We start from the raw sequence: 17,004 nt of genomic DNA, 5'->3' as shown, positions 1-17,004 counted from the left end.
GAGGGTGGGGCTAAAGCTGAGCTTGAACTAGGAAGCAGGTGGGGAGGGCACACTAGGCAGAAGAAAGGAGAGGTGCAAAGGCCCAGAGGTGGGACTGTGCAGAGAGCGCGAGGGGCCATGAGGGAGCAGCCTGCAAAGATGGACGGTCCAGGCAAGGCGGTGGTGGGATGCATAGCTGGCAGGGGAACCGCCTTGAACACTGCGCTGAGGAGTTGAAGTTTTCTCTCAGGTTGCAGAGAGGAGTCAGCAGATTTTGCTTTTGGAGCAAGAGAGTGTCTTGATCACACAGGGCGTTAAGATTAGCTCGGGAGAAACCAAGGCAGAGAACCCAGCAAGGAAGTGAGAAGATAATTATGAAACAGTGATCTCCTTCACCACCTCGTTTGTGTGGCGGAAGTTTCAGCCTCTCTACTAGAGCAACCATAGTTGAATGCTGGACTTAATGCTGTACTGTGGGCGCTCCCGGGGCAGAACATGGCTCTAGTAGTGGAACTGGTAGCAGTAGTAATAAGAGTAGCTAATATTTGTCGAGGGCTCAGCTTTGTGCATGATTTCATTCAATCCTCACATCAACCTAGGGAGATAGGTAGCAACAGCCCCTTTCAGCAGGCGTGAAAACGGAGGCACCCACGTATTTGGTAAAGTCACAGCTGGTTGTCACAACTGCAGGCTGCAGAGCCAGGACTCAGGGTGCCTGATTTCCCAGTGTGAACCTCAGAGTCACTGCTGTGGCTCTTGTGCGTAAAGAGCAGCCACCTAGGGTTGGAGAGGGTGGCTTTGCTGAAGCGCAGAGGGTGCCATTTACTAACCTGCCTTTTGTCCCATAGATAGCGCTGAAGTCACCCCGCCTGTCCTCTCTGTGATGGGGGAGGCCACCCCAGTGAGCATCGAGCCGTAAGTTCAGCCCAGCCTCTGGCTCGGGGGGTGAGGGTGGCCAGCTGGAGTCCGGTGCATGCAGGTGGGCCCTACGAGGAAGAGGAGGCTTCTGTGGGCTGGGGGCTGAGCAGACCTCTCTGGGCTTCTGCACTTAGCCCTGGGCTTCACTGATCCCCACCCCAGCTTCTGTGTGGAAGTCACAGGGAAGGAAAGGACCAGCTCAGTTTGAATTTGCCTCTGAGGGGAATTAGAAGGGCAGTCCAAGAGTCTTTCCCTGTCTGTAAACCTGGAGCTTCTTCTCCCCTTTCCAACCTCTGGGCCTTGCCTTTCTGACAGCACCAGGTGCCACTTGCCAGGCTGTCCTCATAGAAGCCAGGTTCCCTTACACCCAGCTGAAGCCTTGCCACGCTCAGCCTCTGCCAGCTACCCCCGCATCTTCTCCATCCTCAGGGAGGAAGTAGGGTTCCCCATCCCCACATGGTGAAGCCTCACTCCCTGCCCTTTCCGCCCCTGCAGACGGATCAACGTGGGCTCCCGGTTCCAAGCAGAAATCCCCTCGATGAGGGACCGTGCCCTGGCAGCCGCAGACTCCCACAAGGCCGACTTGGTGTGGCAGCCATGGGAGGACTTAGAGAGCAGCCAGGAGAAGCAGAGGCAAGGTGAGACGTCACGAGCCAGCAGGCAAAGGCTGGCTATTGGGCAGTGGGTGGGCTAGGCTCTGCCCCATGCAGCCCTGCCCAGCCCAGCCCTAAAAGTGCCTTTCTCTCCTCCCTCCCCAGTGGAAGACCTGCTGACAGCTGCCTGCTCCAGCATTTTCCCTGGAGCTGGCACCAACCAGGAGCTGGCCCTGCACTGTCTGCACGAGTCCAGGGGAGACATCCTGGTGAGACACTGCCCCTGGTGGAGGGAGGGCCCCTTGGGGAGGCTGGCAGGGATCCGTGTGTGTGCTGTCCAGGAGCCAGGCCTGTCGGCGAGCTGATTTGAGGCAGGCAGGAAGGTCTGACCAAGTTGGGGATGGTAGGGGGTCGGCCTGAGGGAGCCCTGGTTCCAAACTACAGACTTTGCTGTGCAAGGTCCACCCCAGTCTCTGATCCTGGGTAGTGGGTCCCCACCCTCGGACGGGGCTGTCACTGAGGGCCTTCTCTATCTGTGGCTGCCTGCCTTGGGGACCATGTGTTTCCTCTTTTAAGAGGCCCTGAGCGACCCAACCCCCATGCCCTTGCCATCCTGCCAGACCTCTTGCCCCTCCACAGTTAAGAGGGCCAAGAGTGGGTGCCCAACTTACTCAGAGGTCCGAATTTTGCCCACCAAGACCCCAGCCAGGGCCTTGACCTTCTCTTCACTTCCCTTTTAGGAAACGCTGAATAAGCTGCTACTGAAGAAGCCGCTGCGGCTCCACAACCACCCGTTGGCAACTTATCACTACACAGGTGGGCTGGCAGGGTGGGCCTGGGGCCTCGAGGGGTCTCCAGCATCAGTGGGGCTCAGTTCAGTGTTGAGTCACAGCCCAGGGTGGAGCGGGGGTGGAGATCCAGTGTGAGGGGACTGACACCAGAGCTGGGGTGGCTCTCAAGGGGCTTCCTGTGCCCTGCAAGGGAAGGGAGAAGGGCATAAGCAGGTGGGAGCCCATCTGGGTAGAAGAGCCCAGGGTGTGGGTATAAGGGGCAGGAGCCCAGGGAGTGCCATCCAAATTGGCATCAGGTGCTGGAACTTAGAGGACCCCTGGAGTGCCGTGTCCCATTCTGGGGACTGTGCTTTAAGAGGGACATTGACCAAGTGGCATAATCATAGCAGTCCCTGGTATCGACCCCTGTCGAGTGGTGCATCCCGTCTGTGCCAGGTATATCACCAAGGGCTCCACATGCATTGTCTCACTGAGTCTGTACCACAGCTGGTGAGGTGGCTTCTATTACTAGTTCCCATTTCACAAGTGGGGAAAGTGAGGCTCAGAGGCTAAGCAACATGGCTAGTAGGTGGCAGAAGCAGGATGTGGAGCCAGCTCTGAATGCCTGCAGAGACAGCGGCTAGATGACCTCACACTTTTCTGCTGGTCAGAATTGCCCCTGCAGTGCTCACAGTCCCACCCCCTCACTACCCTGGCTTCCTCTTTGCCCTGCAGGCTCCGACCAGTGGAAGATGGCTGAGAGGAAGCTGTTCAACAAGGGCATTGCCATCTACAAGAAGGATTTCTTCTTGGTGCAGAAGCTGGTGAGCTGGGGCTCCGTTTTGGGGGCAAGAGAGGGGCAGGAGCTGCCTGCATGATTTGGGGGCTCCCTCTGCCAGTGGGGGGGCCCTGCAATTGCTTACCAAGACCTCTTACAAAGCAGTTAGGTCAATGCCACTAAGTAGCTTCAGAGACATTTTTTCTTTTTCTTTCTTTCTTTCTTTTTTTTTTTTAATACATTTATTTATTTATTTTTGGCTGCACTGGGTCTTCGTTGCTGCACGCAGGCTTTTTTTAGTTGCGGCGTGCGGGCTTCTCATTGCGGTGGCCTCTCTTGTTGCGGAGCACGAGCTCTACGCGCGCGGGCTTCAGTAGTTGTGGCACGTGGACTCAGGAGCTGTGGCTCGCGGGCTCTAGAGCGCAGGCTCAGTAGTTGTGGCGCACGGGTTTAGCTGTTCCGCGGCATGTGGGATCTTCCCGGACCAGGGCTTGAACCCATGTCCCCTGCATTGGCAGGCGGATTCTTAACCACTGCGCCACCAGGGAAGTCCCCAGAGACATTTTTTTCTAAACAAAACAAGAATGGAAATGATCAGGCCTTTTCCCCCTTGGTTCTAGGCCCCTTCCCTCACCTTAGGGTAGGGTGGCCATACTCTGAAGTCTCAGTCCAGAGGGGGGCCTGAGTGGGCACCAGACCCAGTGGCACCAAATAAATAGTGACTTGCCTAAGGGAGAACAGGAAGAGAAGGGGGGCTGCAAGCAGAGGTGAGCCATCCTAAGGGGCTGGAATACTTCAAAGGCCACAATTAGTGGGAGGAGAAGTCACCCCGAGATGAGGGGACCGAGAGCTAGCAAGTGACTATAACTGACCTAGGGGGCTTCTGCCCACTTCCTGTCAGGCCAGGGGCTTCCTTCCAGTAACTCAGCTGACAGAGTAGCGGAAGCCTGGGCCTAGTTTTCCTAGATTCTCTTGTCTTGCCCCTGTGTTCTTCTGGGAGAGTGATATGCTAATCCAAGGGCTTGCATCTTCCCACCAGCCCTGTCTCACAAAGCCTGGGCTATGGTGAGAGTGAGCTGTGTCGACAGCTGAGGGAAGAGTGCTTCCCAGAATGTGTTCTTTCCTCCTGGGATTGTAGGTTGTACCAGGAACGCCCTGGGGCCTGGACCAAGTGCTGACAAATTCTCCTACAAGGGCCCTGTTGTGAGGACAGTCGTTTGCTGGGCTCCCTGATTGGGCAATATTGCCAGGAAGTACATGCCTTGTGAAGCTCACTGAGGTGCCCCTAATGCCTTAATGAAAAGAGCAGACCATGAGTCAGGCTAACGGATGATCAGAGGGAATTGATAATAAAAGTGTAAACAGGATCTAGTTAATAAATTTGTGACTTGACCGTTAGTGGGAGATGAGTCATGTCTGCTTCCTGCTCATGCACAGAGGGCCCTCACTGACCCATTGGGCTCTGTGGACAGGACACCCCAGTTCCCAGTGCAGCCCAGCAGCTGGCTGAGCAGTCTGGGAGTCTGGGGAGATGGGGGAGAGTCAGAGAAAACAGGTTGGGGGTGGGGGGGGGAGGTAGTCCAGAAACCAAACGCAGTGGCCAAATGGATTTGTGAAACAGGAGGGCTAGGGTTTCAGAGCTTGGGAGGCCCTTGGGGATCATCTGGTCTCATCCCACTCACTACTTTCACACCAAGAGCCTTGCCTAAGGCCACACAGCCATTTAGTGGTAGAGTTAGAACAAGACTTAGCCTCCTGCTTCCTCTTCAGGCTTTCCAGGGCTTACGTGTTAGTCTCCCCTGAGTTCCTCCCCAACATAGGGCAGTTGACAATTCTCTGTCCTCACTGCTCCCTCAAGAGGAATGAAACTGTTTGCTCCGATTGATGTAGAGAGGCTGTGTTGCCAGGTCTAGTCTGGCTTTGAATGTGGATGGTGCCCAGGCTTTTTCCCCTTTAACTTTTCATTTTGAAAAATCTCAAGCTTACAGAAAAATGGAAAGAATAGTATAATGAACACCCATATACCTCTCAGATTTACCAGTTGTTAACATTTGCCACATTTGCTCTCTCTCTGTGTCCGTAAATAAACTCACACACAGGTATTCTGTTTTAACCAATCATTAAAAGTTACAGACATCATGACATTTGACCTAAATATTTCCTAAAACAAAGATATTCTCCTACAAAACCAAAGTACCGTTATCACACCCAAGAAATTTAAACTGACACAATAATGCTCTCTAATACATGATCCGTATTCAAATTTCCCCAATGGCTCCATGTTGTCCTTTTTAGCTTTTTAAAAAAAAATAGTGCTGAAGTGTTGAATTGGTCAGTGGTTTGTGCAGAGCAGGTGTTGGAGACATGCTTGTATTTCCTGGGTTTATTGGGTTTAGTGTTTGCTAAGGTTAACGGAGGGGCATGCAGGGATAAGAAAGGCTGGAGTGCCCCCAGGCAGGTGAGCTGAACCAGGAACTCTGACCTCAGTTTTGGCTTCATACCAGATCCAAACCAAGACCGTGGCCCAGTGTGTGGAGTTCTACTACACCTACAAGAAGCAGGTGAAGATTGGCCGCAATGGGACGCTAACCTTCGGGGATGTGGATACAAGTGATGAAAAGTCGGCCCAGGAAGAGGTTGAAGTGGATATTAAGGTGACTCCCTTCCCTGCCTCAGCTGCTTAGGCTGAGGTGGGAGCCTGAGGCCAAGCTCTCCAGGACTCCCTGGAGAGCAGAGAGAGGAAGGCAGTGTCCCTGACGGCCCCAGGGAGCTGATGTCCTGGACACTGGCTCTGGACCTTTGGGTTCCCCTCTCTATCTGCCAGTGTCATCGTAATAATATATTGTGTTGATGCAGAACGTTGGGGGAAATTTCCCACAGTATTTGCACCAGCATTGACTTATTGTCCCCTCGTAGCAGACCTCTAACCCTCTTTCCTAAACTTTAGTCATTCTTGTATCACCTTTATGAATTCTGCTGTATCTGCATCCTACCACATGTCACCATTACTATTTTTGTCATGTCCATACACCACTTGTGCTTTTAATATTTTTCTTTAAATCAACCCATTTTTTACTCAAGGGAAGCTTTATGTCACAATCATAAATAGAAAACCGGTGTTGCTGGCCATAGAAGGTACTGGTAAAAATAAATATATATGAAAACCAAACAATGTTATTAAATTCTAGCCAGATACTATTACCTGCCAAGGCTCTGAGATGAGGCCTGACCTCTCCTTGTTAAGTCTAGAACAGTATAAAAGACACATTAATACCAACTCGAGACTTTGTCCTTGACATAATCAGGATTGAAAGAGAAGTGAAAAGAGAACGTTATTCAATTTTGTGAAAAGAGAATGTTATTTAATTCTGTGTCCATGTATCCACCTAATAACATCTTGGGGTCACAAGTCCACACTTGGTGACATGCTGCTCTAAGACAGGGAGTGATTTAGTTCCCACTTGCAGATGGGAAGGGGATAGAGATACAGAAAACGTTACAAAGATAGCTTAGAATGGAGCTCAAGGCTGCTGCCTGGTTCCACCAGACCACCCTGCCCTAGAATGTGTCTCTTGGACACACCCAAGAGGACAGGTGGCCTGTGGGGAGGGACTGGCATGCTCCCTCCCTGCCCCAGCTCCATCTCAAGTGCTTGGTCTCATCCTGAGGGCTTCCAGGCCTCAAGGCTCTCTCTCATTTTACCGGTGGATTAGCGGTGGGAGAGTATAGAGTCTAGCACAGGAGGCCGCACTGGTCCAAGCCAGGCTAGCAGGACTAGCAGGGCCTAGTGAGCCCCTGGCCGGGTCAGAATCGGTGCATGTGGCTGCATGACTAAGCTGTAGGCTCACTGCCCTGCTCTTGTCCCCCATAGACTTCCCAGAAGTTCCCCAGGGTGCCTCCTCCCAGAAGAGAGTCCCCAAGTGAAGAGAGGCTAGAGCCTAAGAAGGAAGTAAAGGAGACCAGAAAGGAGGAGGAAGAGATGCCAGAGACCCAGGAGAAGGCGGAGCAGGAAGAGGGGCGAGAGCGAAGCCGGCGGGCAGCGGCTGTCAAAGCCACGCAGACACTACAGGCCAATGAGTCGGTAAGTGTGACCTCCACTGGGGGAGCCCAGGGCCAGGAGGACGGCTGGAGCTGGGCCCAGGGGTGTGGGAGGGAGGGCAGAGCAGGAACATGAAGATGATGATGATCATCATCATGGCAGGAAAGCACTAGATAGTTTATGCTGTTAACTCATTTTATCCTCATAACTCCATGTAGTAGGTACTGTCATTATTCCCATTTTACAGAGAAGGAAATTGAGGTCCAAGATAAGACAGCTAGTAGGCAGCCTGACTCCAGAATCCGCTATTAATTTTACACTATACGGCTTCTGTATCTGAGTCACAGAGGAGAAAGGCTTTGTGAAAACCCAGGTGTGTGGGACACTGGCGAAGCATTCCTGACTTACAGTTCAGACAGGGCTCCCCCTAAGAGAGCCGTGTCCCTGACAAGAATTCTGAAACTGAGCTGAGACAATGGGAATAACAACAACGGCCCCTCACGCATGTTGTCTAAGAAGTGCTTTCCTGTTCATTATCTCATTCATCCCTCGCGATAACCCCATAAAGTGTTAGCCCCCACCTTGCCGATGGAGGAAGCTGGGTTCAGAGTTGCTAAGTGACTTGCCTGAGGTCCCACCCCAGGTCCTCCTAGTGCAGTGTTCTGTCCACCACATCACAGGCCAAGAAGCAAGACATACCAGCCAGAGCTGTTCCTTGTCAGGAAGAGGTCCCCCAAGAGAGAGAGGGCTGGGTAGGGTCTGCTACGGAGCTACTATGAGAGTCTTTGTTTGTTTAATTTGTGTTGTACACTTAAACTTGCAGGAAAACCCTCACAAACTGTAGACACACAGCTGTTTGCTCCCTTCTGAGCCTTGTCTGTGCTCCTCCAAGAGCTGTGCTCAGTGTACACACGCCACTGAGTTCTGCTGAACTTTTATGAATGCTTTCCTGTGTGGTTTGATCCAGTGCTCACGTGTGTGACTCCTAATGGCCATCTGGGCTCCCCTAACCCGAGGTCCATGGTTCGCATACCCTGAGCAGCACCTCTCCAGGTCTGCACCAGGCGTCCTGTGCTCTCTGGCACCTGCTTGGCATTTCCCATGGTGGCTCATGTTGTTAGGAGCGCCTGCATGTCTGTCCCTTCAGATTGTGAGTTCTCTTATGGCAGGGGCTCCTGTCACCTCTCTATCCCTGTGTAACCTGGCATGTTACACAGATTTGAAGGTCATTTATGGAATGAAGTCATGAATAGACTTAAGTGACTGAAAACGTGAACCCACGTCCTTAACAGAGACACCAAGACCCCTGTCAGATGCATCAGGAAGTCCTTATAGCAGCTAGGGCTGTCCCACGTAATTACGGTACCAGCAGTTTGTGGAAACAGAGCTGTGAGTGCCTTGTCACTGGAAAGATTCAAGAGGATGCTAGGGGACCATTTGGAATGAGTGTATGATCTTTAAAAGCCCTCTGTTCACTGATATTCCATAATTCGGGATCCTCTCTTCCCCAAATCTCTTAGCTCTCCTTGTTTGACCCTCTCCAGGCCAATGACATCCTCATCCTCCGAAGCCACGAATCCAATGCCCCTGGATCTGCAGGTGGCCAGGCCTCAGAGAAGCCAAGAGAGGGGCCAGGGAAGTCACGTAGGGCACTTCCTTTTTCGGAGAAGAAGAAAAAACCAGAGCCATTTAATAAGAGCCAGAATCAGGAGAACACTTTTCCGTGTAAAAAATGTGGCAGGTAAGAAGGCAGACCCAGTCTCCACTGGGACCTGGTAGGTTGGCTGCGGTTGGGGGAGGGGCAGACGTCGATTCCTGGGGAGAAGTAGGAGGAGTCACAGCTTTCGCCCTGTCTCCTGATTGGCTCAGAGGGTTTCCCCGGTGACGTCCCTTGGCGGCTTTTAGAAGAGGGATGATGGCACTGAATCGGGAGCCCATCGGTCCCCTTGTTGGAGGGTGGGGCTGGACCACGTGGCGCAGAGCAAGCCAGAAGGGCCGGGGAGCCCCCAGAACAGACACACACACACACACACACGCACGCACGCACGCACGCACGCACTCAGGTGCTCTAGCCTGGAGGTCCCAGGGGTGGAGACAGACCTCTTACTGGAGCCCCTCCTTCCCGGCTACAGGGTATTTTACAAGGTGAAGAGCCGCAGCGCTCACATGAAGAGCCACGCCGAGCAGGAGAAGAAGGCGGCCGCTCTGAGGCAGAAGGAGAAAGAGGCCGCAGCCGCTGCGGCCACTGCGGCCGCCTCCCCCCACCAGCCGGCCCTGAGGGAGGAGAGCAGCGCAGGCGAGAGGGGCTGACGCCCGGGGCTCCGGGCCCTGCTCCAGCCTGAGACGCTCTGCCAGCACTGGAACCTCCGGAGGGAGAGATCACGTGGACTTGTCTCTGCAAAACGGATACAATTAAATAAACGGCTCTTTTACTTATACAGGGCCCAGGAGCAGTGTTAAGGGCTGCAGGATCCAGTTCTCTTGCATTTGGTCTGTCGGAAGTTTCCCTCCTGCTTTCCTGGGACTGGGAGAGTCCCTGCTCGCTGGGGCTGCCCCTGGGGAGGGGCTCCAGCGCTGCCGCCGCTGCCTCTCACATGGACCTCTGCCGCCACGCCACGAGGTTGCTTCTCTCCCTCTTTGTTTCCCTTGCTCCCTTAGGTCACCATGGAGAGACAAGCACAAGCGCGCACCCTTGGCAGCATTAATCCCCCGCCCCAGGGGACCTGTACAGGCCCTGCCCCAAGCCCCGGAAAGAGGGACTCTGTGGGAAGGAGTGTGGTGGCCATCTCCGAGAGGGAGCTCAGCCTGGCATCTGTGCTGTCTCCTCTGCGGCAGTGTCCAGGCCATGCTGCTCCAGTGACTATGTCCTCAGAGAGGCCACGTTCTCCGTGGGAGGGAGGCTGCCAGAACAGGTGCAGGGAGAGAGACCAGGACTGGTACCTATCCCTTTGCTGCTCGCTAGCATCCTGCTGGGGCTGGAAAGTTTTCTCAGATGTCTGGGGAAGGAGCCAATGTTCTTTGCAAGCTCTCAGCCTGCTGGAGGGAAGGAAACTGTGCAGAGGAAGGAAGCTGCAGGGCTGCTACAGGGCTAGGCCTGAGGGAGCTTTTGATAAGCCTTGGCTTTTCCTGCTTCCAACCTTTTTGCCAAATACCTTTGGGCTCTGGAGGCTGCTAAGGGAGCTTAGCCTAGGCCCAGCCTGCTCCTCCTTGGTGCAAGTTTCTTGCCTGCCTCTGTCCTGCCCTTGGCAGCTGCCACCTAACCCCACCCCACCTGGTCTAGTGCTGATATCCACAGCTCAGCCCTCAGTCCTGCATGCTGGAGATTTCTGGATCCTTCCCTGGGAGGGGGAGGTCTCCTAGCCAGATGGGACAGGAGCCTTCATTCCTTGACTTGTGTCATTTGGGAGCTATTTATTTATTCTTAATATTTAATTTTTAACATCCTCTCAGGGACCAGGGGATTCCTCCTTTCCAGAGGCCCAAGTGCATTTATCCCAAAACAAGGCACCTTCTTGGCACCACCCTCCCCCCCACATTTCCAAGACCCTAAAGTCCCTCGTTCTGCCAATAGGAATGATAGTAGCACTGAAAGAGGGTGGAAAGGTGGAAGATGTCACAAAGGCACACGGAGACTAGCAGGATCAAGGGAGATCAAAGGCAGTTCTTGTTGCTACCTCTTCTTTGGCTGTACTTTCAAGTAGCTTGAGGGGATTGGCTGGAAGCCAGATTCTGGTTTTGTTTCTGGCTTGAAGAAGCCATATTTGGTGTGGAGTCACTGATGTGGAAGGGCTGGAAGATTCTGGAGGCCCCTTCACTTGCCAGTCCCATAGGAGGGCTGAGTTATTTTTCTGATCTTGCTGTTCAACTTTAGTTGTGTAAAAGAAGTTCTAAGTGAATCCACGTTAGGAAGGAGCCAAAAAGTATTCATTCTGCTACTCTTCTGAGATAGCCTAAAGGCGTCATATTGGTAGCTGGGAGTGGGGAGGGAGTTTTGTTTCTAAACTATGCACTATCAGGTGTGTATTAGCATTCATTTATGCATTAATATGGTTATACATGAGCCCAGCTATGGGAATTAAAATTCTCCCCCCTCCTCAACTTCTGATGGCTACCTAGACCTCTAACTTCCCAGCTAGTTTCTTCCATAGGCTTTTACAAGCTCAACGGCCCAAGACTGCAAAAATCTGGTATACCTTCCAAAAACAGGAGGGTAGCAAATTTAGGCTCTCTTCTAAATCACATATGTAATATGAGTGCCTTCACAGCTTTGCCCCAAAGTGCTACTTAAGTTTCCCAAGGTTTTTTCTATTTAAACCGTATTTAGTTTCAGGCTTCTTTTTTGGACATGTGGTAACAGAAACCTCCTTCGTCTACAGTGATTCTCCTCTTCTAAGCTCACGGAGACCAGACCAGGTGAATATAGGTGGAGAAAATCAAGATGGTACCTCTCTGTATTAACCCCACCCAACACCGTATTTTAGAAGGGTTTATGCTCCAGAATGGATTAGTATCGAGAATGCAGTGTAAAAAGTATAATGTTTAGAGGGCAGATGCAATTGTGGCAAGTGACCTGCCAGTAAAGTAGGTGCACCCATAGAAGCTGGCATAGGTATATCCTTTATGGTGCTTTCTCCCTGTGAACCATTAGGCTACTTTGTTTTTTCTTTTTTCTTATATTCAGAGCTCTTTGCGTTAAGAAGTTAAATGACAGACACCTTCAGCTTTATAATGTCCTCCCCACACCATCTCACATATCCATCTCTCAGCCTCCATCTACACTCAGCTAAGGGCATGAAACTAACCTAGTGCCTGTGTTCTAGACCGTTTCTGAAGTCTCTTACCCACCCACGGAGACAGTGCTGAAGCACTGTCCTCCAATGCCTTCAGCAGCCCCCCTCACAGCTAAGGTACACACCCATCCCTTCTGCTACCCCACTTCCACCCCTGGCACAGAGGTCGTGTGCTGCTTATGTCTAAAGGGATCCCCTATATTTAACTGCCTCAGTGACCTAACCTCTTCTCATGTGCCAGATGTTAAGATGAAGGAGGAATACAACACATACTCAAGCCTCAGCTATTTAAGTATGTTTTTACTGGGGCTCACTATTCTGGGACGGTATTTATTACCAGACTGGCAAGCCTAACTCCTTAGGTTTATAGGAAGTATGCATATTTTTATAAAACAATTGTATGTCCTCCCCATATTTTTGCTGTGTTAATATTTGCCTCTCACAGTTTGCAGCTGTTTCACCTTTTCATTCGTCTCTCAGTCGAAGGCCTTGTTGGAGGGGACAGAGCACAGGAATAGCCTTGACAGTCTGTAATTATTGTACAAATATTTTAATAGCATATAAATAAGTATATTCCTTTTATTTTGAAAAATATCAGACACTGCCTTTTGTGTGTTTGCTGCCTGTGGCACCCTTTTTTAAAAAGACTGTTACATATTAAAATAGTGTACATATATATAAATATTACCTCTTTTGCTGTACAGTTGTGATAGACCAGACTGAAGATTTTATTTTTTGTGTGCTTTTTATAAAAAAAAATTAACACACTAAAGAAAATCTTGCTGATGTGATTGTAATGTACCTATGTAACTTATTTACTTTTGAATGTTCTTCTGTATCTTTAAACCTTTTATTAAATAAGGTTTTAAAAATTCAGAGTTGAATGCTGTGTCCTTCTGGGGAGATTTTCACTATCTGGGATTGACGTAAATAGGCCTTGGTTTGCTTGCAAGGGATTACTTGACGTTTTTGAACCGTAAGGATTCTGTTTTATCAGCTCACTGTCAGTGATGCCAGGACAAGGGAAATAACACATGTAGCCTGGCTACAAAGGTTACTAAATAGATCTAGATCTTCTTACAAAATCTTAGACAAGAAAAAGTCTCAACTCAGTGTCTCACACAAACACACGGCACACTTCCAACGTTTTAGTTTCATTCGGATGAAATTCGCGGAGGTTGCGGAGTGCGATCAGATGGTATAGGGTATTTTCTTATACAGCATTGACTTGCACGAGCGACGTGAGTAGACAATCTTCCTTGACGGACGCATATCATCTTAAATCCACTCCGGTATTATATTATCGTCTTTTAAATACAGTGCTTTGTGAGAAAAAAAAAAATCTGGAAAATGTGAAAAAGGAAACGCGCCGTCAGAGAAATTAATGCCCGGAGCCCCTTGCTGGCACCAAGGCAATCGCTCGCCTCTGCGGGCCGCCGAAGCACTCGGGTCGCCAGTCTTCTGGGCCGCCGTTGCCGTGGCTACGCTCGCGCAGGCTCGGCCGCGGGGGCGGGGCGGGGCGAAAGCCTCTTGCCGGCCGGCCCCGCCTTCCATTGCGGCCGTAACGTCTCGGCTGGCTGCGGGTCTGACCAGCCGGAAGTGGCGCTGCGCCATCCCGCCTCCACGTGCAGCAGCTCGGGCGCGCAGTCGCCGTGGCCTGCCTTCGTCTGCGCCGCCTCTAGCCCTGCTTCCGCATCCTACCCGCGCCTTCGCCGCGTGTGTTCTGGGTGCCCGGCTGTCCTCGGAGCCCAGACGGCCAGGGCACCTGCGCCAGCGAAGGACCATCTCTCGGGCTGGCCCCGCTGCCGCCGCTGCGACCTCGGGATAGTCTCTTCCTCCGGGGACGGCACAGTTCTCGTCTGCAGAGAAGCGGCTTCTCGCGCGCCTGAAGGCCCGGCTCCGACCGCGAAAGCCCGCTTGACGCCAGAAGCAGCCGCGAGTGCCTGGCGCCCGGGCTGAGAACAGAAGACTACGCCCCGCGATTACACCCCGGCGGCCTCTACAGCCCGGCGGCTCCCGCCTTCGCCGCCCGCCCTCACTCCTCGCCTCTGAGCTGCGACGCGACACCCTGCCTGCAGGTGGAGGACCCGGCCCGAAGACCCCGACCAGAGACTCAAGATGGCGGTGGCCGCGTAACTGAGCATCCCGCAGGCTTCGCTCCGAGAACGCGGAGGACTGACACTGGGGGGCAGCGGAAGGACGAGAGCAGGACTCTGGTGTCGTTTGTTAATCGTGGTGGTGTGAAGCTTGACTCCTCGGGCATATTGCGGGGGACTGTCTGCTGTTGTCCTAAGTCCTAGAGCACAGGGAACCACAGTAACCCGTATTTTGTAAAATTGGGGCCCTTGATAGTTGGCAAAATGGCGATGACACTGTTGGAAGACTGGTGTAGGGGGATGGATGTGAACTCCCAGAGAGCCCTGCTGGTCTGGGGGATCCCAGTGAACTGTGATGAGGCTGAAATCGAAGAGACCCTCCAGGCTGCGATGCCCCAGTTGCCCTATCGAGTGCTTGGGAGAATGTTCTGGAGGGAAGAGAATGCCAAAGCAGCCTTGTTAGAGCTCACTGGTGCTGTCGATTACACCGCGATCCCCAGGGAGATGCCCGGTAAAGGAGGGGTGTGGAAAGTGGTCTTTAAGCACCCGACTTCCGATGCTGAATTTCTAGAAAGGTTGCACCTCTTCCTGGCAAGAGAGGGGTGGACCGTGCAAGATGTTGCCCGTGTCCTTGGGTTTCAGAACCCCACTCCGGCCCCAATCCCAGATATGCCAGCAGAGATGCTAAACTATATTTTGCATAATGTTATTCCGCCTCTTGTTGAGTCCATATGGTACAGGAAGCTGACACTTTTCTCCGGGAGGGACATCCTGGGGCCTGGAGAGGAGACATTTGATCCCTGGCTGGAGCACACTAATGAGGTCATAGAGGAGTGGCAGGTGTCAGATGTGGAAAAGAGGCGGCGGTTGATGGAGAGTCTTAGAGGTCCTGCTGCTGATGTCATACGCATCCTCAAGACCAGCAACCCTGCGATTACCACCGTCGAATGCCTGAAGGCGCTTGAGCAAGCGTTTGGGAGCGTGGAGAGCTGTAGGGATGCGCAGGTCAGATTTCTGAACACTTACCAGATCCCGGGAGAAAAGTTATCTGCTTATGTCATTCGTCTGGAGCCTCTGCTGCAGAAGGTGGTGGAGAAGGGGGCCATAGATAAAGAAAACGTGAATCAAGCCCGCCTGGAGCAGGTCATTGCCGGGGCCAACCACAGCGGGGCCCTCCAGAGGCTGTGGCTGACCGCGGTTGCGGAAGGGCCAGCCCCAAACCTCTTCCAGTTGCTGGTGCAGATCCGCGAGGGGGAGGCTGAGGAGGAGGAGGCGGAGGCTGTCCTCCTGCAGTTAGGCCTGAAGGGGCCCCTCTGAGTCCCCATAAAAGGGGCTTTAGTGCAGACCTAGATCACAGCTGCTTTCGTTCGTTGTCTCTGTGCTGTCTTACACGTGTGTCTCCTAGTAGTAAAGACTTAGCCATGTTTTTTTGGGGGGGGGGGGGAGTCAGGCCTGCGTATTCATGTGACATTAGTAAAATCGTGCAAACAAGCACCAGAGCTGCTGCAGTACGAGTCATGCTAGCTACGATGCCAGGGAAAGGTCTGGACACGAGTGCTCAGTGCAAGCTGTCATCAGCTTGCATCATCATCAGTTGTGGAAAACGTGAACTCGTGACACTTACCGTCGAGGTAATTAAATGTGATATTGCATGTTCAGATGTTTAGTGCAGGGCCTGGCTAACACAAGAAGTGTTCAGTAAAAATGTGAACTGTTGTTACTACTATCGTGAATAGTTTTTGTGTTTACTGTAAATTGTTCCTGATTTACATTAACGTAAAGAAATGTGAATTAGATATTTAAATTTAGAGTGCAAATTTCTTATTTTTCATTTTTAAACATCTAAATCAGTTTAACTGTAAAGTGTTCCGAGACTACAAAATGGGTTGTTAGAAAAATACTGCACTTGTAGAGCTGTGTAAATCGTTTTCACTGGACAAGATACAGATACAGATTGCAAGGGGAGGTTAATGTGAACCAGTTACAGTATCTGTTCCCCCATTTCAAATCTTTGTCATTGAAGTGTAGTTTACCTTGTTCATGCTGATTCTAAGTGTTCTAAGTTCGAAGTTATCAAATACATGTATATTAATAAAAAATATTTTTAAAATTCTATTGTCTTGTTTTTCTGACATATATAAAAAACTTTCAGTGTAATTAAGCTCTATTATATTTTCTTTTCTTAGGAAGACTTACCCATGTCACTGGAAAAAAAAAACCCCAAACCTCAGTTGTTTTACTTTAAGCTTTATATCATAGTATGTAACTTTAAATTGCAATACTTTTTTTAAAATTAATTAATTTATTTTTGGCTGCGTTGGGTCTTCGTTGCTGCACGCGGGCTTTCTCTTGTGGCGAGCGGGGGCTACTCTTCGTTGCGGTGCACAGGCTTCTCATTGCAGTGGCTTCTCTTGTGGAGCACGGGCTCTAGGCGCGCCGGCTTCAGTAGTTGTGGCTTGCGGGCTCTAGAGTGCGGGCTCAGTAGTTGTGGCACACGGGCTTAGTTGCTCCACGGCATGTGGGATCTTACCAGACCAGGGCTCGAACCCGTGTCCCCTGCATTGGCAGGCGGATTCCTAACCACTGTGCCACCAGGGAAGCCCCAGCAATACTTTTTAATATATTCAATTTTTGCATGTTTTCTACAAGACAAATGTTTGAAGGCAAAATAGACACAAGTAAATGTTAACTTACTATTAGATGTTAGAAAATCCTGAAATGGTTTAGGAGGTTATCTAGTAATGCTTTTGTTCCCCTTTTAAATCTTTTTTCAGCTAAAAATGTTTCACTGCAGGAATAACTCATCATACCTGTATAAAATTAATGCTTCAGTATTGCAGCAGCCATTTATATCAAGAGGATATAAAAAGGGAAATACGGTTTAAAGACATGTTTGGTTGCAGAGATTCAGTGACTGAAGATGTCCATCTTTTGAAATTCTAGTAAATCCAGAAGTGATTAAATGAACATAAGAATTCAGTGGGGTTTTCCCCTAGTAATAAGGCTTTAAATTTATAGCTGGCCTGCATAACAATCACAAG

General features: G+C 51.1%; 2 protein-coding genes across 4 annotated transcripts in view; both read left to right on the top strand.

The window, feature by feature from the left end:
- MIDEAS (mitotic deacetylase associated SANT domain protein) overlaps positions 1-12,743 on the top strand; it is a 66,938-nt gene extending 54,195 nt beyond the window's left edge. For all 3 annotated transcript variants that reach the window (XM_012536244.3, XM_033440267.2, XM_033440235.2), the window contains exons 5-13: positions 828-894; positions 1,393-1,535; positions 1,656-1,759; positions 2,231-2,306; positions 2,996-3,084; positions 5,543-5,692; positions 6,910-7,119; positions 8,622-8,818; positions 9,210-12,743. In XM_012536244.3, the coding sequence (XP_012391698.1) occupies positions 828-894; positions 1,393-1,535; positions 1,656-1,759; positions 2,231-2,306; positions 2,996-3,084; positions 5,543-5,692; positions 6,910-7,119; positions 8,622-8,818; positions 9,210-9,387 (1,214 nt within the window). In that variant the 3' untranslated portion in view covers positions 9,388-12,743. The remainder of the gene's footprint in view (positions 1-827; positions 895-1,392; positions 1,536-1,655; positions 1,760-2,230; positions 2,307-2,995; positions 3,085-5,542; positions 5,693-6,909; positions 7,120-8,621; positions 8,819-9,209) is intronic.
- A 142-nt stretch (positions 12,744-12,885) lies between these two features.
- On the top strand, positions 12,886-16,076 carry PNMA1 (PNMA family member 1). The gene has a single exon (XM_004262220.4). It carries the CDS (start codon positions 14,228-14,230, stop codon positions 15,278-15,280), a length of 1,053 nt encoding a protein of 350 aa, XP_004262268.1. The 5' UTR covers positions 12,886-14,227; the 3' UTR covers positions 15,281-16,076.
- The last annotated feature ends 928 nt before the right edge of the window (positions 16,077-17,004 follow it).

Source organism: Orcinus orca, chromosome 2 (assembly GCF_937001465.1).
Source record: "Orcinus orca chromosome 2, mOrcOrc1.1, whole genome shotgun sequence".
NCBI classification, from domain to species: Eukaryota; Metazoa; Chordata; class Mammalia; order Artiodactyla; family Delphinidae; genus Orcinus; species Orcinus orca.
Note: the sequence above shows the minus strand (reverse complement) of the source record. Positions and strands in the feature narration are given on the sequence as shown.

What these genes read in the sequence shown, in the direction of transcription:
- PNMA1 (XM_004262220.4), top strand. Translation starts at nt 14,228, where the DNA reads ATGGCGATGACACTGTTGGAAGACTGGTGTAGGGGGATGGATGTGAAC.